This window comes from Pseudopodoces humilis, chromosome 1, assembly GCF_049639895.1.
Source record: "Pseudopodoces humilis isolate 2021_Gansu_Grassland_sample_001 chromosome 1, ASM4963989v1, whole genome shotgun sequence".
NCBI classification, from domain to species: domain Eukaryota; kingdom Metazoa; phylum Chordata; class Aves; order Passeriformes; family Paridae; genus Pseudopodoces; species Pseudopodoces humilis.
In genome coordinates this window covers 49,118,956-49,142,249 of record NC_142200.1, presented here as the reverse complement: position 1 = coordinate 49,142,249, position 23,294 = coordinate 49,118,956, and the positions used below count along the sequence as shown (strand labels likewise).

Sequence of the window (23,294 nt, the reverse complement as noted above, 5' to 3'; positions counted from 1 at the left end):
GATTTAAGGCCCAATATGTTATTCTCCCTTTATGAATTATGACGTACGTATCCCGTATTTATCTTGCATGTAAGTCCTATAATGCCCTGTGTATTACTCTGTAGAATGAGATTTTTTGGCAACATGTTTTTTCCCTAGCGTATGGATGCATTTAGACCTGGTCTTTTGCACCAGGGAAGCTTTCCTAGGGATCCTGGTTGGGTCAGTGTGATAGGCACTTAAGTTTTAAAGGCTGAGGATATTAAAACTTTCTGATCTTTCTTCGTTTCATATTCCTGGCTTACAAATTCACAGCTATGAGATTGTACTCAGTAGGTCTGCTCACCGTGTCTTGCAGAATAACCAACCATGACTACAGAATCGGGATCAGACTCCGAGTCCAAGGATAAAGAGCAGGATCAAGAGGAGAGCCCTGCGCAGGAAGGGGCGGCAGAGACCCAGCCGCAGGAGCAGCAGCAGCCGCAGCAGCAGCCGCCGAGTGAAGAGCACCAAACCGCGCTCGAGCAGTTCTCGGCTGTGGCAGCGCACAGCACGCCAGTGAGAAAGGAGCAGGTAAGGCAGCCCATGGGCAGACGCTCTCTGCACTCAACTGGCTGTGTGCCCACCTACTGCTCCCAGGAAATAACCAGCCTGGCACGTTAGGAGTGCAAATATATATCCAGATCCGCACGGAAGGGTGTTCGATGGGATGCTGTAGATCTGGGCTGGCTGGTCTTTTGCGTTTAAAGAAAAATAGTTCTCGTGCAGAATGTTTTTAAGTTCACGGCAGCTATTTCTGCCCCTAGTGCTTAAATAGGAGGGCAGTCTCATTAACTAAGAGGGAAACATCTTCAACCTTGCATTTGCATTAGATAGTAAACAGTGTCAGTTTTTATGAAGCTGAAAATGTTTTCAGAGTTCATTCCTTTTGACACCTGCTGAACACTGATTTCATGCTTGCTTGTCTGATGTGTGAGCCATGAAGAATCTGTGATGCCTTAAGTTTCTCGTGGGTCTGAAATGACTGCGTTACAATTACTCGAGCTGTTCATGTAATAGGTTTCAGAAGAGCTATTATGTGCTTTTCCATTTAGTTCATTGTTGCACTTATTAAATTTGCGGAAGCTGCTTTCTTCTTTCCGTTAATAATTTCCAGTCAATAGGATTAACAGGCATTTTTCTTCATGGGTAAGTGACACACAATTAATGAGGTACCTGCAAATCACTTCCCTTAGCTCTATAAGGTTATGACCCTCATATGATCACATTTACCTTTGTAAGTAATGTACCTTTGGAGAGTGGAATAAGCCAGTCATAGCTCCTCCTCTTCTCCATCCTTTTAAAAATTCTGGCTGTTTGAAGTGTGCTCCTGTTATTTTACTTGGTTGGGGTAGACAGTGCTGGCAAAGCAATTTTGATCTCTCAAATAGATCAGAAGTTTCCTGTAATTAGTTTGGGGAAAAGAAGAAAAGCTGCTTGTCCAAAAGTGATAGGTGTTGAATAAACTGGTCATTGATTAAAAGTGTAATTCTGTCAGTCTTAGGAGTAAGTATTATTATTTATATAGATGTTTTTCCAGATGTCTTCAGTAATCTTTCCACCTCAAGTTTCTTTTCATGTTAAAAATGTAAAACAAATAAACAACAGCAACAACAACTACACCAAACCCCAAACCACAATATAGGTCCAACCCCAAAATAACCACAGACACACAAAAAAACCCCAAAACAAATTAATTTAGACACCAAGCCTTTCTATGTGTGTTTAGAGGTGTGAGGTGCCTTTTTTCCCAGAGATCACCAGTGAGATTGCTTCTGTAGAAGGCAAGATAGAAGAGCTGGGTTAGTGAAAGGGGTATGTGACACCTTCCTGCTGGGATTACCAGACTGAATCCAAACACCCATGGTGTAAGTAGACTGCCAAGTCCAACTGCACTGATAGGCCCAGTGTATTTCGTAGTGGCTTAAGTGGCTGTATGTCAGGAAAGGAGCACTTAAATGCAGCACTAAGAGACAAAGCTTGTTTGCAACAGTGTCATTAAAAAGCCAGAACCTGAAGGATCTTACTCCCTGTCTTACTGTTCATCATTGCAGTGAGGGAGTGGTTTTTTCCTCTTGCTTGTATGAGAGAACCACGGGAAGGAAGATTTAAGTTACCAATCCACGACAGTCGCTTTTCTTTGTCATCCTATGCACATGAAACCCCCCAACATTTTATTGTAGATGAATAACGTTTTCATATTGAGATTAACAGGTATTAAAGTAATGAGCCCTTCCTATCAGGTGTAGTAATGCAACCTCACTTTCTGCCTGCCTTCCTGTCTCTTCGAAAAAGAGGAGGCAGCAAGGTTGGGCACCAAAGTTTCTGAGCAACTACCATAAGTAAATGGGATTAATGTTTTTTGCAAGTGTGGCACTATCACTTCATTCCCCAATGAGAAACTGCAAAGCATCCAAGATCATTACTGCTGAATCCCATGATTCCAGAGGCATCCTTTGAGAGGAGGTCCAGCTTTAGAAGGGCTTGAACATACTGTGTCATACATGAGAGAGATTATGCTCAAAAAATGCAAGCCCTGGAACAACTTCTGCTGCATTAGAATTTAGTCCTCAGCACTTAAAAAATATTTTAAAATCAGAGAAACCACAAAAGAAACAATGCAGAAATACCTGGGAGAAGAATTTAGGAGAAAATAAAGCTATGCTTGCAAGGTACAAAATAATTCTCTGTGTGCATAGGTCTTTCACTGGCCATTTTTTTTTTTCCTAGATTCCAGTATGTCAGATTTCTTTAGGAAGAAGAGACTTAACACAGTCTGAAAGTACCTCAGTGCCTGAACATGTCAGGATAGTTTGGGGGAGTCTTCTCTAATAGTTCTTGGCATGTTTTGTTCTCCAGACAAATGAGAGGAAAACCTTTTTTACCTAGACACATTCCCCTGATCATAATGTAAATAGGAATCTTAATAACAAAATAACCTCAATAATCTTTTTTAATATTTATAAATAAGCAAAACTCTGCAGTAGTCTTGATATACTGAGCGTCTTTATGAAGGAAAATAATGACTAGTCCATTGGGATTCACATAAATTGCTTGCAGGCTGGTATGGTTCTAAGGTTTAAATGGATGATGGGTGTCCTTGCTGTGGATTTTTTTCTCAAGCAGCTTTTCTGTTTTCTTGGAAGAGATTAGTTCCATGCTGGGATATTTTGGTTGTTTTTTGTTGTTTTTTTTAAGCACAGTGCTAACTTTCACTTGAGAAATGTACTGAGCCACTGGGTAAGACAGTGCATTTTTTCCCCATCACTGGAATTACTTTTTTTTACTGACATACTGACATTTTTTACGTGCACCTTTCCTGGCAGATTTCTTTTGACAAAACATACAGAAATCATCACAGCCCCTCTGCCCACCAGCAGCAGTGCAGCTCTGCGCAGAGGCCCAAGCAGGAGGCATCTTCAGTGTTGTTTATTTCTCATTGCACAAGGCTGGACCACTTGCCAGCTGGCTGCAGATGTGGTAGAAGACAAGCTGGCCTCAAGCCTTGCTGTGAGCCCAGGGGGACTCTGCCTCTTCATCACAGCTGCTGTGAGTGTTAAATGCTCAGGAAACAGCTGATCCACTTACATACACTGTGCCTCTATCTCCCACCAGTTTTCAAGATATCTGAGGACCTTGATATCCAGGCACAGAGCTGGTGTCCATCTGCTGGAAGGAGGAAATCCTCTTGTGCTGGAGCTGGACAGGGGAAGAGATGGCTGGTGTTAGGCTGCTCCTGAGGGAGAACATTCATGGCCCTGGGGATGTGGTAGATTTTGAAAGCAGCTCTTGCCTTTTTATCTTTTAAGCCCCTCTTTCTTGCAGTTTCCCCATCCAGGAAAGCCCAGGAGGCCATTGCTGTGTACTCCTTAGAGGGGAAGGAGGACTGTGAGGCTTTGCCACACCTCTCTGTAATTTGCTGGGCTTTGTTGGGAACTGACACTGTAGGGCTCACAGCGAGCTCCAGTGTGTCCTTTCCCCCGTTGTCAGAAGGCAGAGGAGAAACTTAAAGCTTGTTTTTCTGAAATCACTCAGGGACAGTACCCCACGATTTAGAAGTACACTGTTGTTTTAGGTTACATGATGCAACATTGTTCTGGTCTCAAAGCAGCTTAAAGCCTTTGGATGGATTTGCTCCATTCTTGTGAAGTTTTATTATATACAATGAATGGAAACAGACTTGCGGGATTAATTTACAATTTATTTCCACTAATGCTTGTTGCTTACTACACTGAAATAATTCAGAGCCAGAGCAGGTTGGGTTTTTTTGCTTTGTAGTGAGATAACAGAAAGATGTTTTTATTTAACTTAAGCTTTAGCTGAGGTATTACTGCACTCCTATTGAGGTTTTGTTTGGAGCCTATTAGGGATATAACTGATGAGAAGGGTAATGACTGCAGCACAGTGCTGTTGCTAGGAAGGGTGAAATGCTGTAGAGCTCTTCTGGCTTTCATCTAGTGCTATGGAGAGGACTGTGGGCTGTGCTGCATCATGGTAACTTCAAATGACCTTACCCTCAGATAAACCCGAGCAAAAGCAGCCATGGTCATTTGCTTCTTGCCCCTCTTCCCTGCTGTATATTTGTCTTTCAAATAGCACCTACTTCTCTCCAGCTTGAGAGACTTACTGGGCATCAGCAGAGAGCAAAATTCGTCCTCTCATCCTGTCCATTTAAAGCTGCACATTAAAGTTGTTTGGCCCCTCACTTCTACCATGTTTTCTTAACCCTTTGCTTGGGTGCTTGGGGATCCTTTCACTCTCCCAGGAACGTAAGCATCCCCTTACGAATTCACACTGTTCAGGGGGGATCTATCCCCTCATTCAGGGACTGTTTTCCCACTGACAGCCTAATTAGTGCAAATTTGATGGAGTTCAATAGAATTCTTCTATTCTGCATGCCACCGTGGAAACATTGTATCACTTAAGAGGTACGGAACTTCATAGTATCAAGAAAATGTGGGAGTATCTATCTGTTCATCAACAGAATTCACTGATTACTCAGTATTTCCAAAACACCAAAAAAAAAAACCAGTAAAAGAAGCCCATGTGGGATTTTGTACCTGTGGAAAAAGTAGAAGCCTTAAAATACTTTCATGAATGCCCCTCCTTCATGGGTGTTCTGTACATTTTGGAGGGAGAAGGGAGGGCCAGAAGGAATATGGGAAATCTTTTCAGTAGACTCTGTCCTGCCTCAGGGTCTTTCTTGTCCAAGCCCCCAAAAGGCTCACTTAAATGCTTTGATGCAGCATGTACAGTGAACTGCAGGGCATGATTGGTTTATCTTACCTCAAAAAATACCTTTCTTCCTTTCTCTTTATAGGCCACAGAGAAAGAACAGGAGTTTGCTGCTGCGAGTGCAAAACAGCTGGAATATCAGCAGCTAGAGGACGACAAGCTCTCTCAAAAATCTTCATCTAGCAAACTTTCCAAGTCTCCTCTAAAGATTGTCAAGAAACCTAAAAATATGCAATGCAAAGTGACGCTCCTGGATGGATCAGAATATGCATGTGAAGTAGAGGTAATTGGCTTTTTGTCATCTTTTTTTTTTTTCATTCTGTCAGGAGGTAAATGGTGAAAATTGTATGAATTTTATGAAAAAGGATGAATGGCATGATATTTTGCCAGTGCCAAGCACAGAGATACTTTCATTGTTTTGTCTGGAGGTTGTTGAAGATGGTGTGCAGATTTGAGCTAGGTGAAGGATTCTGGCCACTCCCTGAAACAGCCAGAGACTGGATTAATCTTCTGTTGGCACATGCCACAGCAGAATGTAGGGAACAAAGTATGGCAAACAAAGCCCAGAAACAAAGGATTTTGATCTCACTGGGCTTTTCTTTTCCTTGGTACTTTACTGAGTTGAGTCTTCCATTGAGTCATTGTCCATACAGTAATTCTGACTATTGTGAGATTAGTGCAGGCATGAGAGACACCCTGGGCAAGCGGGGGAAATGTCAGGGACAAATAGCAGTGAGAATGGAGAGTTTTGTGTGCTTTTCCATGATGTCTGAATTGTAGTTGTGTCTGAATGTTACTGGCAAAAAGATGCTGTGATTTTTCTGTAAGGAAGCTTGCTTTCCCTGCTGGGATTCTGACAGGAGCCTACTTTTGGGAGGGATAGTCTTCAATGTCACTTAAAAGCCAGTCTGTGCCTGTGGGCAGACATGTGCAAAGAGGATGCCTTCAACTCCAGAAGGCCCCAGAAAAGCAAAAACTGAGCACATTTAGCATCTCAGAGTAAGCGTGAGAAAATTCAGCGTTTCAGGATGGACCCTTTCTCCATTCAGTCATTTTCATCGAGGTGATTTTTGGGCAGTGGACCAGCCTGTCCTGTTTTAGGCCAGAAGGTCAAGCACACAAGACAAGGCTGAGCCTGACCAAGCACTGGCTGCAGAGGAAGGGTATGTCTTGGAGGGCCTGGCTAAGCCAAACCTCCTTTGGGTAACTGTGGGGTTCCACAGAGAAGAAAGGACACACAGGGAGAACAGAGAAGTATAAAGGCAGAGATAAAATAGTCTTCAGGCTTGAAAGGAAAATCCACAGGAGCATGGGGAAGGAGAAAGGGTGGAGAAAAGGAGTACCTGACTGGGAGACAAATCATGGCATCTTTACAATCAGTTGTGCTCAGCCCATTAATCCTTCAGCTGCTCTCATTTTAAGTGCTTTGGAGATGGAAGGTGAAGAAAAACCTTATTGATTTTTATTTAACCTTGGCATTACAGTTTGGGTCAAATGTGACACTAGGAGTGAGCTGCAAACAGATAGCAAATTAGCCATCCACGTGGTTGAGTGTCTTTTAATTTCACCGGCCAAGTCCCATGTTTTTTCCTTCAGACTAGGACTAGTTCTCTGGACGCATCCTTTGTGACTATTAAATGGTCATTTCTTGACCTGCAGTCTCAGTTTTGTCACTCAGGGATAGTGTGGAAACCATTAAGCTGAAGGAATGACTCATGCTTTGATGGAAAGAGTCAACTCATTTCAGCTTTTGCCACTTGCTTGTAAAATGTGAGTCACTTTTTGGAATATAGTCAAGCGAATCTTACCAAATAAGATTTCTATGGAAATCTTGTCTAGCAGGCTGAACTTTATCGGAATCTAAGATGGAGCAGAAAGGGAGATTTGTTATGTTAGATTTCCACTTATGCAAAAAAATACTGTGAATAATACTTTCTATAGGAAATTTCACTCTTTCACTAAACTTGAGTTCTCTTGAAGTGTCAAAATGCTGGCATATGGAAGCCATCATGTTTTATTGCTTGTCAAATTTCTCTGCTTTGCAAGTACTGAATGGCTCTTGAATAATGTCCAATATAAGTTTTGTATGAATTTTTTCTACTTACATTGCTGAAATATTTTCAAGTTGTATTGACTGTCATCAGTAATCATTTTATCTGCTTCTAAGATTATCAGGCTTCCCAGGCAGAATGTAATATTGATGAGAACAGAGCTCCTAAAAGGATGAATTTTCAAATGACAGAGCTATAAGGCTGTGATGATGAGCAGACCATGGGGTGCATTGAAACAAAGTTAGTTAGGAGGAACAAATATTTCAGGGAACGAGTGCAGCTGGAGGGGTGCATAAATTTACATATCTTAAACTGTGTGATTCAGACTTTGCATCCTTCCTAAGTAGTATTATCAGTATGTTGTATGTATTGATAATACAACTGCAGGTGCCTCTCTGGCACAGCCCACTCCAGCTCATGGGAATTCTTTGTAGATCCAAAGAAAGTCCACTTCCTATGTGCATAAAGTTAGCTACAGCGAAAGGATGCTGAGTCCCCCCAGGACAAATGATGTGAGCTTTTCGCTGAGCTTTTTCGCCAGAGGAGTAAAAAAGTATTCACAAAGGGAGTTAGTAGGGCAAGGAAACTGAGGGTCTGTCTCAGGAGGTATCTCAGGAAATTGTGTAGCAGGCTGAAGGTGAAGTTCTATGGAAGTTTTGGGTAATAAAGTTCTGTGTCAGTTACACAGAAACTCAATGCTGCAGCATGAGAAACAATCTATCATATCTCAAACAAATGCTACCTTATTTTAAGGATCACCTTCAAGTGAACTCACTGTGTCAATTTAAATGTGGGGAAAATATATATGCACAAGCATACATACATACAGATATGTATATATTCTTTTCTGTCAGAAGCACACAAAGCCATGTAGTTTTCACAGAATCACAGAATATTATCAGTTAGAAGGGCCCCACAAGGATCATTAAGTCCAACTCTAAAGTGAATGGCCAATACAGGGATTGAACCCACCCCCTTGGTGTTATTATCACCACGCTGTAAGCAAGTGAGCTAATCTCAGTTCTTTTATTTATAGTATACTAAGTATGCTAAGGCACCCAACAAATTATGGAGGTCAGTAAATTTGCCAAGACTGATTATTTAAAAGAAAAGGGAGAGGGACAGACAACATGGAAATCAGATATTTAATACTTCCATTCATTGTGTTCAACCTACATAACCACTGCATCTTTCAGAGTGGACAGTGACCCAAGGTAGGGATATGACAGTTTCTAGATGTGAGTCAGAAATGTCATCCTGTGTTGTCAGCTCCTTTCTTTCTGCTCTGTGTGTATTGTGCTTCTTTCTACCTGCTGAAGGCTACAAAGCAATGTGATCTAGAAGGACCAGAAATTTAGAAACCTAATTTTGAGCTAGAATAATAGCTCTTGTCATTGAATCTTGATTTGGATGCAGGCCAGGTATTTATCTCTTCAGAATTGCATTCCCTAGTCTGGGAGTTTAGGATCATTATAGAATCCATCAGTTACTCTATAAAGTGCTTTGCAAATGACAAATGCTTTTTATGTATGTTAAATATTAATGTAATTTAAAGGAGCTTATTGCTCTCCAGTAGAGCACAACCTGCAGCTTATCAATTATGTGTTCATCCTGTTAATGACCTGGCAGCCGATGTGGCATGTACTCGCAGATTGAGACACCTCTGAGGCAAGTTTGGTTAATCCATTATGCCCTTGCTGTCCTTTGTTTCAGAAGCCCCTCTTTCTTATTCCATATTTAATGCTGGACATCCTCACTGTCTGCTGCTGTATCTTTCAATCTCTCTCACATTCAGTGCTTTGCATTTGTGACCCTGGGGTTTTTTCATGTTGTATGAGATGTATGAGGCAAAGTGTAGTGGAGATAACTTCAAAGCTGAGGTTAACAGGGGGTCATCTAATGTAGTCTCCATTCAGTGAAAGGATCTTAAGCAAGTAGCAGGTAAAAGCTTTCTCTTGAGGCCCTGCAGTATTACTGCTGTGCGCTCTATCTGTCCTGACCCAGAAAGTCTTTCATGCAGTAACACATTACAAGCCAAAACCAGGCTAAGGAGGTAACCCAACCTGTTCATTCATCCTCTTCCAAAACCATAAACCACCAGTGTTACCATCTGTACCCCTGATGCTGCTCTTCTTCGGAAGCCTGCAGATGGTAGTGGCAGCCTTATTTCAGAGGGGGGTTTCCTTTCCAAGGAGCCATGGCTACCTAATGGTGCTTTCCCTCCCCAGGGAAAGCTGTTGGCTTTTGGAGAAGAGATACTTGTACATTGGCATTGTCCCTGGTACTCTGCCAAGAAAAACAGCCTCAGGGTGGCTGTGTGTTTCTCCCATGTCCTGAAGAACCTGGAGACTTCTGAGAGGAGCTGGATCACAGGAGTCAATGCAGTCCATTCAGAGGGACACAGGGTGATGCTTTCCACCTTGATGTCCAGCCCTGCTAGCAGTGGTTCTCCTTAGGATGTTCACTGTGCTCTCCCAGCCAGCATCAGGCTCAGAAATGCTGATTGTCAAAGCATCCAAGGCCTGATCTGTGGCCAAAACTGCACTTCAACGTGGTAGCTGAAGATTTCCCTTTTAAGCAGGCTAGACTTGAGCTTTGCATTCATTGGTTTGAAGAGCTAAGGAGAAAGCAAAATCCAGCAAATTAATCTCAGATAACCTTAAAAAAGGCATTGAACATGCTAGTTCAAGTTTCTCCTAAGATTCAAGAAAACAAGCAAAAATAACTTATTTCTGTGTTTCTTCAGCTTTAAGTAGGAGTTTTCAAATGCTGTAGTACAATTATGTTTTTCTAGGATTTATGTCTCTTCTTGTCCATATTTGTCTCATCTCAATTTTCTGTTATCTAGACCACTGCTTTTTAATTAAAAGATGCAAGTGGAACAAGCTGTCATGCTCTCCATTACACATAGCCTAATTTAAAGCATCTTCCTAAAACACAGAAGTTGGAATTTGTCTTTGTTTCTGCTCTAAACATATACATGCTGTCACTCACAATGGGAAGGCTGAAAGCTGTAACATAATCTGTCTAAATAAATGGTAAAATAATTAGATTTAATTCTGAAAGGCTCAGCTGTCTGACGCCATTGGTAATTTATACTCTTTCATCATTCCTGTACCACTCAGACTTTCTTATCATGCAGGCCACCAGTGAATGAAAACAAATGTTTCCATGGCAGCCTGTCTGTGGCATCTCTGCAGCCCTACATCAAACAGCAAGTTGACGTAGGATCCAGATAAGCTGCACAGCACATGGAGAAAAAACATCTCACAAAGTATTACTGTTAACCCCACTTCTGTGTGAGTTGGGGTCAGCTGAGGTAGGAAGGGACTGGTAAAAATACACTGTATATGAGTGGTTTTTAACTCCAGTTTTCTCAGTCATGCTGCCACTGCAACCTGGGCAGTGGTTCCATGTCCCAAGCTGTAGCCACTGTTACGCCTTAGTAATGAACCTCTGCTGACTTTCTCCCTGGCAGAGACCCCACTTTCTTAATGGGTTTCCCCACATCCTCAGGTGACATCAGAGTAACATGCTTGAGTTGAAATAACAAGTTTTCTTTTCATACATTTGGAACCAGGATTTGTAGCATGGACCAAAGCAGACTGGAGCGAACTGGTCCCTTTCTGCCCTACACAATAATCCTTTTTGAAGATAAAATGAACATGAAATAAATGGATTCTCTAATAGTTGAACTATCACATTTTGCATTAATTTCTCATTTTTCTGTTAAAAAGTGAGAATACAGGATGCTTCCTTATCAAATAAGTCATTGAGGATTGGATTAGGATAGGCTTGAAGAGCTGAGAACAAGCAGAATTATTTCTGCACTGCCACCTCTGCCAGAAATGAAAGAGAGCGATGGCTGCCTGTGCTTCCTGACCTGCAAGACTCCCTCTGGAGGAAAAAATCCTCCCGTGTTTCTGTATGATAGAGGGGGAACGCATGGCCCTGTGGTCCCCCTCCCCACACAGTGTCCAAGCTAACCCTTCCCTGGGAGTTTTCGTGTGTGGACCTCCGAGCCGTTTTTGCGTGGGGAGTTTAATAACATCAAATTTCTGGTCTGTTTTGAGGTAGGTTTTAAGGTCAGGAAGGAAACCTTGTAATAAGATGCACTCTGCATTCTGAAGGATACAGTTTCGGTTACCCCCTGCACGTTTTAATTGTATAACGAATTCCACACAGTCTCTTGCAAATGGCTCTGCTCTACATGTGAAACTGATTACTGAATGCAAGAGGGACTTTTTTTAATAAGTCTTTTCCTTTTGACCTACTCATTGCTCACATTTCACTTAATTTAATATGAAGACTTTTGTTTTGGGTTTTGTTCCTTCCCCAGGATATGTTTCAGTAAAAGTGACTGGGCTGAGAGGCATCATTGCTGTTACACAGCATGTTTTCTGTCCCCAGACCCTCTAATTAGGGCTGACTTGGATTAGCCAGGGGATTCACTGAAGATCTATGTTACCTGACACGTGTCAGTAGGAGTCTGAGTATTGCCTGAATATGTTTCAGCTGGATAAAGTTAATATACAGTTCTTCTGACTTGCTTTTTCCAAATACCATAGGCTGCTTTTTATGAGATAAAATATTTGTCAAGTCAAGAAGCACAATGCTCTGGAAATCAGCACCAATGTTATCCAGCTCATAATGATCAACTGTGAGTCTGAGCAGAGAAAGGGGTTTTTTTCTTCAGTTTAGTAATTAAAACAAAAATGTTTGGGCTCCCTTTTAGTGGTTATGATTCTTATTCTTATCACTGAAGCTAAAGAAATCTAAATCAAAGCAAGTCAGGTTGAGCTAAGCCTTTTGGAAGTACCACAAGGCTGAGGGAATAGGATTGGAACATTTCTGCCTTGCCAGGAGAGACTCAGGCCTCCCACAACTTCTTGTGGCTGGGAATGTCTGGGCTGTGTGGTATTCAGGGAGAAGGTCTCATATAACCTTGGTAGGGAGACACCTAAATGATTAGACAGATGTTTTCTCCAGTTAATATGCAGGTATTTTAGAGACTGAATGAGGAACCAAGAATTAGCTAAGTCACTCCTTTAGATGTATCAAGTGAACAGCAGGTGGGGCCTTAAATTACACATTTTGGCACAGCAGATGACATGGTCATAGTCAAATGCCAGGAGCTTGGAAAAAAAAATTGTGCACATTTTCTCCACTTTTACATTTTCTACATCTAGTCCTCTTAACTATTGCCTTTTGTTAATAGTTTCTGAAAATTATTTGTACAGTGAAATGTTGAGTTTATCAGGCAAAAATACTGATTTTGATGTGTATGCTAAGTCTGAAACAGAGAGCCTGTAGAAATTACAGGCCATATAGCTTTCTCAGTCCAGCTTGAGAAAGTAGCCTGGGAATTCATAAGGAGGATTCAAAACAATCCTCAAAGACAGAAAACAGCCTTGCAGGTGTTGTTTCTCTGTTGCTTGTTTTCTTTGCAGGAGAAAGTCAGGGGGTGGTGTGCCCCACTGACCAATGATGGTGATGTAGTGGTTTGCTAACCAATAAGAGTTTCCTTTCTGTACTTTCCACATATCAGTCCATAAAATAGACCTGAAGTGATAAACTACGAGACATTCTCCTAATCGACTCCATGAGAGTCTGTGTTGCTCATTCCCAGCCATTCCTAATAGAGTGACATTTTGATACCTTGGATGTGCCAGCCATTTTTCATAACATTGAACACTGTTGTGAGGGGTCCACCTACATTGACAGATACTTTCAGCTGTTCTGAAACTGCGTATTTTTGGGAATGAATAGTTAGCTGAAAACTTCCTACTGAAATACTGTCGCCGGTTCCCTCCCCTTGGGGCACCAGTTGGACATGAGCCAGGCAGCAGAAGCTTGTTCTCCATCTGGTAAAGTTTCTTAAAAACTGGGGTTGGTCATGCACACTCAAACTGAAGTGCTGCATGGTTCATTGCTAGTTAATCTGTTCGCAAGAGCCCAGGAGGGGATGATCTTCCACCTGCCTTTCACCCCAAACCAATAGAGGTCTGTTGGCTCCAGGAGTCCTGTCCTTGTCACCATCCTTGCTGATGGCCTCACCAGGGTACAGAAGAATTTGTCTTTTCCAGGCTTATTGCCTGGGGTGATCTTTTCCCCAGTGAGCCTCCAGCTTCTTACCAGAGTGCCTTGTGCAGCCAGCACCCAATCTCTGCATGTATTTTTTAATGACTGCTGGAATATAAATCAAGAAGGGTGGATGAAGGGCTTTGTCTTTTACCTTTTCCAAATGGACACTCAAAGCCTTCTGCTGTTTCTGTACAATGTGTACAATCCCTCTCTACCTCATGCCCAAACAACACAGAAGTTGCTGGTTTTCATGTCTCTGTCCAGTCATGCTTCTTCCAAGCCTCCCTGCATTTTGTCATATTTCCTGCTGTCTGTGCCACTGAAGTGCCTCCTGCTTGTTCCAGTCCCAAATGAGCTGTCTAAATGCATCATCAACTCTGGTTTTGGTTGCTCCAATTTATAGGTGCTGTCCCCACATTTACACTAAGAGTTGCCATTTCCAGACCCAAACAAAGTAAATCTTCACTTTATATTCTCTAAATATATTAGCATGCCATATAAAATCTTACTGCCTCATATGGGTGATTTTTTTTTTTTTTTTTTTTCCCCCAGCTGAGCCCCATGCAGCACTGGGCTAGTTTTATGTTTTCTTATCCTTGTCTGTTGATACAGTGAACAGAACATCATAACAAGACTGGGTGGTGAAATATCTGCTTGCAAAGCAAAGTGTTGATAGGCAGCACGGTCTGTCTCTCGTGGTTTATCTCACTCTGGCAGAAATGGTTTTGATCTGAAGTGGATAGAGCTTGGATGTAGTTCGAGAATAGGATGTGTTAGTTTTCGTGAAAACCCCAGCACTGATGGTGCAATACCATCTAAGATACCCCAAATCTAAAAACATGATCATTCTCTGTCCCTCTTCTGCCTCAAGAGCATCATCCTCTGCAGTGAATTTATTTTTTTTTCACTCCGGGCTGGCAATGTAGGTCAGAGAGAGCTCTGTGGCTTTTAAATTCATATGGCAAGATTACTCTGTAAATCGGACTATGTTGACAGTAGAGCTTTTTTCAGCTGAAAATAAACAAACTGTTTATGGTTGGTTTTTGTTGATATATGCCAAGGACTATTTATATTTCAGGCAGTGATTGGTTCCCCTTGCTGTGTTGGTACTAGGCTTGTGCGCAGTTAGTTAACATGTGAGATGAGGAGAGATGAGTGTTTGCTGAGATTGTCCAAGTGTAGGTAGAATAATGGAAATATTTATAGCTGCCACTGGAAAGCTTCAGCTGCTGTAGTGAATCCCAAGAGACCTGCCTGAGTTTCTTCAGGGAGTCTTGCAGGAGGTGGTAGGGCAATCAGGAGGCATTAAGCCAATGCATCAGCTGCATGTCTAGCTAGAATCCAAGCCCAAACAATCTGTGCTCTCGAGAAAGCTGAGTGAGAGGGTTACTTTCTCTGCTGAAAAGCCTTCATAAATGGAATACTGTTTATTATTTTATGTCATGATTTAGCAAATGTGTGAAGCTCATAGATGTACTGAGAACAGAACTCCTAATTGAGAAGTTGTGTCCACTGTTTTTATATTCATTTATCAGACAGTAGTGCTCATAAGCTGGTAGCAGACCTCAGTTGATATGGTATGCACTTGGGACGCATTTGATAATCATCACACTTGACAGGTATTTCTGTAGCCATAGTGCACGTGCAGACATGGCTCTCACACTTCCACATATGAAAAGGTGCTGCAGAGTGTTTATGTTTTATCGAGTGCCCCCTGTGCAGCTGCATTGCCATGAACAGAATGCTCAGTGTTTTCCCAAGGATGCAAACTGTGCTGGGTGCCCATCGGTACGCTTAGAGCTTGTGTGATGCCAGTGCTGGTGCGATCTCTGCTGCTGATGCAGAAGGCAAAAACCCTAATTTGGTTTGATGCCAGAATCGGGACTAGGTCACCAATCTTCTTACTGGGATTTAGCAGTCCTCTGGGCTTTTTTAGATTAGTGCTGGCTGTTCAGGATTGCGAGCTCAAATGGCATTAAAGAAGGTTGCCCCTGATAAAAACTATGTCATATTATACAATGTCACTGACATGTGCTGCAGGTACGTAACTGTAGCATAGCCTGTGTTATGTGTTTATCTGTTTATCTAAATGCTTGGTTAGCGGTTGACAGAAGAGGTTATTTTCAGGGATGGTAATACATTTCAATATGGTTTATTGCAATAAATATCAATAAGATGCTGAATTACAGTACTGCCACAATGGGGAAAAAAAAGAAAGAGATAAATCATCGCTGTATGTTAAAATACTTTCTCATCTACTCTGTTTCCTAATGTGGCATTCATTTATATGTGCAGAGCAGTATAAGATAGTGTTCTAAATTAAAAGGTGGAGACATATGCAAAATATTATTGCAGGTTTTATTTCAAGCTATTAGTCTACATCAGTCACTTACTGGGATGTTTTATGAAGGTTTCCACATAAAGAAGTTGATAAAGAAATAGAACAGTTGGAGAGCTTATATTGATATGCAGCTTTCAGGAAAAGCATTTCTGTACATGAAGTAGCTTCATAATAGATTAAAAAAAAAAGACTATTTTTAATATAGCTTTTATTCAGCAAAATATTTCTGAAATTGCCGAATTCATAGTGCTCCCCACTTTTTGGGCAAATATTTTATTTAGTAGATATTATCTGGAATTTTAACTTGGGGTATTTCCAAATACAGTTTACCACTGAAGTATGGAAAACTTTTGAGAACCAAAAAATAAATGTATTTTGCTTTGAATGCTTTCTTTTCTTGGAGTGTGTCTTTTTTCCCTTTGGATCTTGAAAGGTCTCATTCAGTATTTTCTATGCTTTCTTATAAACTGGACAAGAGCGTTCTGTCCATCCTTAGGATGCATTTATGAACGTTTATTATTAATGATTACGTATTATATTTTGAACATTTATGTTTCCTCCACGTCCAGGGGAGGGCGACAAAGATTCTCAGAGGGCTGGAGCACCTCTCCTGTAAAGACAGGACTGAGAGGGTTGGAGTTGTTCAGCCTGGAAGAGGATCCAGGGAAATCTTAATGTGGCCTTCCAGTAGTTAAAGAGGGCTTACAGAAAAGAGGGAAAGAGACATTTTACTCAGACAGATAGTGACAGGACAAAGGGGGACTGTTTAAAACTAAAAGAGGGAATATTTAGGTCGGATGTTAGGAGGAAGTTCTTTACTCTGAGAGTGCTGAGACACTGGTTTCCCAGAGCAGTTGTGGTTGCCCCATCCCTGGAAGTGTCCAAGGCCAGGTTGGATGGGACTTTGAGCAGCCTGGTTTAGTGGAAGGTGTCCCTGCTTATGGCAGGGGGGTGGAACTAGATGATCTTTAAGGGTACTTCCAACCCAAGCCATTGATTTATAATACTTTGCATATGCAGATTACTTCTGCAAGAAAAAAGTAGTTGGAATAAAAAGACAATATGAGCTAATTTCCTTTATTTTTAAGCTTTTTTTTAGTTGATCTGTGTGGAAGAGGGGAGCAGGGCATTTGTTGTTTGCTTTGTCACTGTATATCCTACCTTTGTCTTTGGTGTACAGTGTTGCCCTGCTAACTTAAGCAAAGGTTTTTTCTCCTGAGCAGAAATGACAAGAAAATGTTTTGTGGAACGCCTAGAACATGACTTGCAACACACTGAACTTTTGGATTAATTAACTGTTGATGATGCTTCTGGAACTGCCAGTGCCATTTTCAGCAAGCACGGCAGGGGATTTAGAGACGTAAATTCCAGTGGTTAAGTCATGCTACACTTGCTCACAGATGTTTTTATCCTACACATTACACAAGTGATATTTAGTTCAGTAAACCAGAGGAAAACTTGTTGATTTGCAGCCAGTTAAGACTCCATGAAAGATCCTCTATCCTGGTTTTTTTTTCCTGGATTCTCCTCACTTAGCTTCCTGCTGGGAACTTCAGTTGAGAAACTATAGACTTGAAGAAATTCAGGGGTTTTGTTTTCTCTCCCGTCACCTCTCTTCATCTTCTTTTTCCTGTGGAGAGAAACTGTGGAGAAATGTAAACAAGGAAAGAGTAAATCCTTTGAAAATGCAAATTACAAATGTGTAGAAGTGAAATGAACTTAAACTTCTTCAGAATGAGTTTTTCAATTTATCTTCCTTGAGGAAAAAAATTACGACTTCTTTCTGTTGGCTTCAATCAAGACATGTTCGAAAATCACGTTCTCCATGTTTGGAAATTTTCTGGCCTAAAGTGCAATGATCAGCTTCTGGAATTTCTCACTTCAGCTCTTTGGTTCTTGAACAGCTCACGTTCTTTTCAGGAAAAACATGGGAAATGTTTCATGGTAGGTTGATTATTATTTCACTTACAGATAAAAATGTGCTTCTTACCAGAATGACTGTGTGAGTTTAGAATCTCTGATTGACTTTCTATAGATGGAGAAGCAACATGATGTGGCCACAAGCTTCTCTCCATTTGGAACTACAATGAACATCCACTTACAAATTCACATCTGTTTGTATGGATCTATTGTATCCATCAAATACATACAAAGTATGCATACTTGCCTATGCATATTAGCTTATGACATATGTGTTCATATCCCTCCCCCAGAAATGGGGTTCTTCATACAAAAGCGATCTTGTAGGCTTGGTCACTTCAGCTTGCAAGCAGTGAGTATTTGCAGAAGTACTGGTTTGGGGTTTTTTTTGTCTGGGATCTGGCATATATTTTGTGTAAATTGGGTAGTTCACAAGGAAAGAATGAGAAATTGTGTTGTCAGGAGGCTGGAATTCAGCAACTCAGAGACTCAGCTGGGGGAATTTTGTTAAGAGAGTGCTCTCTGTGGTGAGTACAAAGTATTCCCGACAACCAGTTAATCATTTTCACTTGCTTGTGTTGCAAGAATAACTGCAGAAGCTGCAGTGTAGGTATGGAGAAGCTTCCCCTTCTGTATGCTACTTATTTGTTTCCATATACATTTTAACTTTTGCAGGTGTTTTACTTGTGTTTGTTTCCACATAGGAGACTACCACACAGCCCATGCGGTGTAGAAAATGGAAGTATCAATTCAATTAAATTGCAAAAAGTAGTTTAAATTGAAACAGTAAAATGAAATAAAATCGGTGGTCTGCACACAATTGGAATATTTTTAATCAAAAAAAATTGAAGCATTGGAAATGAAAAAAAATAATTGTTCCTCATCAGAAGGAAGAAGGGAAAAGGAAGAGGTTGTACAGCCACATGCCAAAATGCATTACAGCATGCAAGGCTAGAGCCAGCCCACACATTTACACAGTGCATTGTTGAGATCCATTGGAAAGTGCAAGTGCTAATTAGGAATGTGAACTAGATAACCTCAACATCAGTTCGAGTCCAATTATTCGCACTGGGATTTCATGATACTGATCTGTTTGTCCTTATTCCAGCGACCCTGCCTAACTAGAGTTATTACAGTAATTGTATGGAGTTGGATGCCAGGCTAGCACTAGTGTGACATTACTCACTGGCAGCTTGGCAGCTTGGCAGCTTTTCCCAGGAAAGCAGCAAGGTCGTTTGCATACGTATTTGTGCAGAAAGTTACATGCAAACTCTTGCCTTTCAAAATCCAGGTTCACAGCTGTGATACATTTTCATCTTGCTGTGCTCCTTGACTGATGAGAAAGGGAAGTTTCAGCTCATGGCGCTGTCCTGACCTTGCGGTTACTGTGCAGTGGAGTTGATGGTTGTTGGTGGCAAAAATGAATCCTGTTATAGATGTTTGGCTGTGGAATTCTGTTCTCACTTTGTGTTTTCCCTAGTACTGCAAAATTTGGTCTGAATGTGATCTCTTGTAATTGATTCCATGCTGCAAGTAGCCCTTGCTCAGCATTCTGCACCCACATGAGACTGCAGCATTGGATGCCAAAGTAGACCCGCCCCAAAATGCATCACTTTGGAGGCTGCAATAGTTTTCATTTCTAGGAAGCAGAGAGGGCTGCTTGCAGCTTGTCAGCTTCTCATCCTGTTCTCCTCTCAGTGAGAGGAGGGTAATCTGCTAGTGAGCAAAAATAGAGCCTTGAGAGTAGACCAACACTCTACCCCTTAGTCAGACACTGAACCCCTCAGCACCTGGGGAGGTGCACAGAGATCCCAGTATCATACCTGTGCTGGTTCAGAGGGACTGGAGAAGCCCCTGACATGGGCAGGGCAGTGGCCAGGGCAGTGAGCAGGTACAGTCAGGCCAGCTGTGGCATTGCCTGGCCAATGCTTTGAAACTCTCTGAGAACAGGGGCTCCTCAGCCATGTTGAGCTACCAGTCCCAGAAAGGCGTTGCCCCTCCAGTGAGAAATCTGTCAGACAGAGGGTTGGATTCTGTCTGAAAGAAGGCTGAGTACTGACAGCATGGATGGCTCTAGCTGGCGTAGAGCTAGGAAAGATGGCTGGTCCTGGAGCTTGGAGGTTACCCAACAAGCGAAAGTGGGTCATTCAGGGTGAGGTGCATCAGAAGAGGCTCAGACTGCATTATCAGGATGGGTGCCAAAATGGCCTGCAGGAAGACTGCAAATGATTGTGTTTCAGGGACAGGGCAGGTTTGCCAAACAAGGAGCCACAGCAGCTAGAAGACCTTTTGGAGAGGTGGTGCCTCCTGGTATGGGGCAGCCAAGCCTACAGCCTCTCACAGAAATAAAATTTGTCCTTTGGAGGTGGCAGTTCTGAATCTTGACAAATTTTCCTCTGGCACAACTGTTTTCCAGCCTGGGAAGCATCATCCAGCACATAACATTTGAAATCTTCCTGATCTCTTCCCTGTATTTTGCTGACTCCCAAAGGAATTTTCTAGAGTCTTATTAGCACCTGTAGGAAAAGGAAGTTGGTATCATATATTTGTATTAAGTTGTTAGTTTCTCATTTTCTGTGTCATTTTCTATGTCATTTTCTATGTCATTTCCCTCATTGCTTAACACAGGACAATAACACATGAGTTTGGTGGTGCTAGGTGGTGCAACACAGGGTTTTTGTTACTCAAGGGTCCTGATGGGCAAAAAGGTGAACATAAGTCAGTGATGTTCCCTCGCAGCACAGAAGGCCTGCCAGCCAGCCTGCAATGTCACCAGCAGGTTGAGGGAGGTTTTCCTTCCCCTTTACTCAGTCTTGAAGTGCTGAGTCTGATTCTGGATTCCCCAGTACAAGGGAAACAGAAACATACTGGACAGGGTTCCACAATGGGCCACAGATAGGATGAAGGCCCTGGAGTATGTCTTTTATGAGGAAAGGCTGAGAGCTGGAACTGTTCAGCCTGGAAAAGAGAAGGCTCAAGGGGATTTTAGCAATGTGTATCAATATCTGATGGGAGGAGTGAAAGAAGACAGAACCAGAATGTGGTTGGTAGTACGCATTTGCCACAAGAGACAAGGGGCACAAAGTGAAAGACAGGAATTTCCATTTAAACAGAAGAAAGAAAAAACCACTTTGAGGGTGGCCCACACAGGCTGCAGAGTCTCCATCCATGGAAATATTCAAAACCCAAGTGGGCACAATCCTGACCAATCTGCTTTAGATGGTGCTTCTGAAGAAGGGAGGGTGGCAATCTCCTGAGATGCTCTCCAGCCTCAGCCAATCAGTGATTCTGTGATTACCATATAGTACATATTTTGTGGCTGAAGTGGTAACAAAGGCTTGCATTTTTTCACTTTGATAATGTTTGCATATTGTAAGTACTATACAGTTTATGGGTTTAATCATAATACAGGAAAACTTTCTTATTATTGTTATGCATTAAGAAATACTGAATGTACCCAGATATTTGCCAGTGAGAATAATAGACTTGACAATAACCATGTTATCCAGGCAGAGCAAAGGTGGAAGTATTTGAATTTTTGAGCTCTTCACTCTGTGCTCACAATCTTGGTCTGGTGATCTTGTAAGACAATTGGGATATGATGGAGGGATATGGGCTGAAGAAGATGATGTGGAAAGATTTGAGAATGGTGCAGAAGCCAATTAGGGGACAAGAGAGCCTTTTGTGACCTTCAGCATCCCAAGGAGGGAGGGACTCAGCTTCAAATCTGAGGAGAAGCTGGTGAGAAGAGAGGCTGCTTCTCCTTGTGTTTGAGAATTGCTGGCAGGCACTGGCTTGCCAAGTTTGCTGCTGCTGGCTCCTTTCACTGGGAACTTCACCAGGAGGCTGTTTATTCCCATTCCAGCTTCAAGAGAGAGCCCTGGCCTTTATAGCGATGCAGGGATGAGGCTGTGAAAAAACGTAGCATTTTTTCTCCCAGACCTTTGTGTTCATTTATACTGTTTAATCTGTGTGCTGCATTCCTTCTATTAACTTGATTTCCCAGAGCTTAAGCAAAGCATATTTTTTCACGTCTGTACATTCTGTTTCATCCCATTCATGCCTGAAAAACGTCTAAGAATATTTCTAGTGGATACTCCTGCCATATTTACCTTGCAGATTTTTTTTTCATTTACAAAGTATTTTATAGCACAAAGCCTTTTTTTTTTTTATTTACTTTTGCATCCACATTTTTTGGACTGGTGAGAATTGATGGGCGTTTTTGGCATTAACTTGTGATCCACAGTAACCAGCAGACTGTCAATCTTTGATCGTCTTAGACTTGCCACTCCAAAATAATGGAAAGTGAAGGTTTAGGATGGATTGAGGAGCTGTATGAAGTTGACCTTTCTCTGCTCTTATTCTCTCCCTGCCAAAGCAATGATATCCTTGCCTTTCATGGCATGGTTTTTTGGGCATGAAGTAAAATTAAAACAATTAACAAGGGCAAATTTTTCAATTGATTTAATTATACATTTCTACTTGAACCTCTTAATTTCCTATGAATTTATGCAGTAGCTTTCTTTCACTGTGTTTCTCTGCAGTGATGCTTCAGAAACAGTGTGCCTGCTCGCAGCACATGGGTATAAAGTAGCACTGCTGCCTTTATGCAGGTGCATGAGGATTTCTCTTGCATTAGGAGAGCAGCAGGGGTGATTCCACAGCCAGGCAGCCCCAGCTCCCCAGATGACCAGAGTCCTCTAAATCCTTTTCCCACAGGTCATCTCTGACCTGGGAACAGGCATTCAGGGGCAGTGGTGAGGCTGCAACATGAGGCTCATCTGTTTGGATGCTAATGGCTATTTCTGTAGGAAGAGAAGTAGTCTTGGTAAAGTTTTCCGTCAACCATCACCAGTTCTTACCTCGCGGTGGTAAAGACAAGACCCCGGTCAGGAAGTGCTGTCATTTACATGTTGTATTTCTTATGTCCTCTTGCATTTTTCCCATATCCTGATGCAGCAGGAGTTTTGTGGAAGAAGACTAAGTACAAATTGGGTATCTTCATATAGGAGGAGAAAGAGGAGTTTACATTGCCATGAAAATTGTTCCAGATTGCCATTGATACTCTCACTTGCTTACAGTGTTTAGCCAAACAAGAAATACTGGGCACTGGGGGTTTTCTGGGCATTTGGTTTTTATTACAGCACAGTTCTGCACAACTGTTTGATGTAATTCCCTGTTAAAACACCACACCTTGCAGCTGCTCGCAACTATTTCTCAAAACAGACATCTATGTAGCTGGATGGATTGGCCACATGAAACAGCTCCTGTGTTTGCCTTGAGTGACTCTTAAAATTTAGAGAGCATTGAAGTGCCACAATTTAAATACATGTGAATGGTGCACTGGTGTACCATAGTGAAAAACATAGTGTTTTTCAAAGCTGGTGTCTTCTAGAGCTGACCTGCTTGTTTTTCCCCATTCAGTGTAACTACTTAGTTTGTTAACAAGTAGAAGAGCAAGAAATTTGTCAAAATGCAGCATTGCTTGCTTATAGCAGAAATGTGACCATTTTGGCTTGAAGTTTCTGAGTTGGTTCCTCTCCACACACACCAGTATTAAGATCTTTTACATCCTCCTCGTTCTCTGCAGAGAACACCAAGTATAAAACCACCAACCTCTTGTTACCTACTTTCAAGTTCGGGGC

At 41.8% G+C, this 23,294-nt stretch overlaps 1 protein-coding gene across 26 annotated transcripts in view; it reads left to right on the top strand.

Annotated features, from left to right (window-relative positions):
• The window catches only part of EPB41L3 (erythrocyte membrane protein band 4.1 like 3), a 109,085-nt gene that overhangs the window by 43,560 nt on the left and 42,231 nt on the right, over positions 1–23,294 (top strand). For all 26 annotated transcript variants that reach the window (XM_088060304.1, XM_014256885.2, XM_088060415.1 and 23 more), the window contains exons 2-3: positions 338–552; positions 5,339–5,536. In XM_088060304.1, the coding sequence (XP_087916430.1) occupies positions 349–552; positions 5,339–5,536 (402 nt within the window). In that variant the 5' untranslated portion in view covers positions 338–348. The remainder of the gene's footprint in view (positions 1–337; positions 553–5,338; positions 5,537–23,294) is intronic.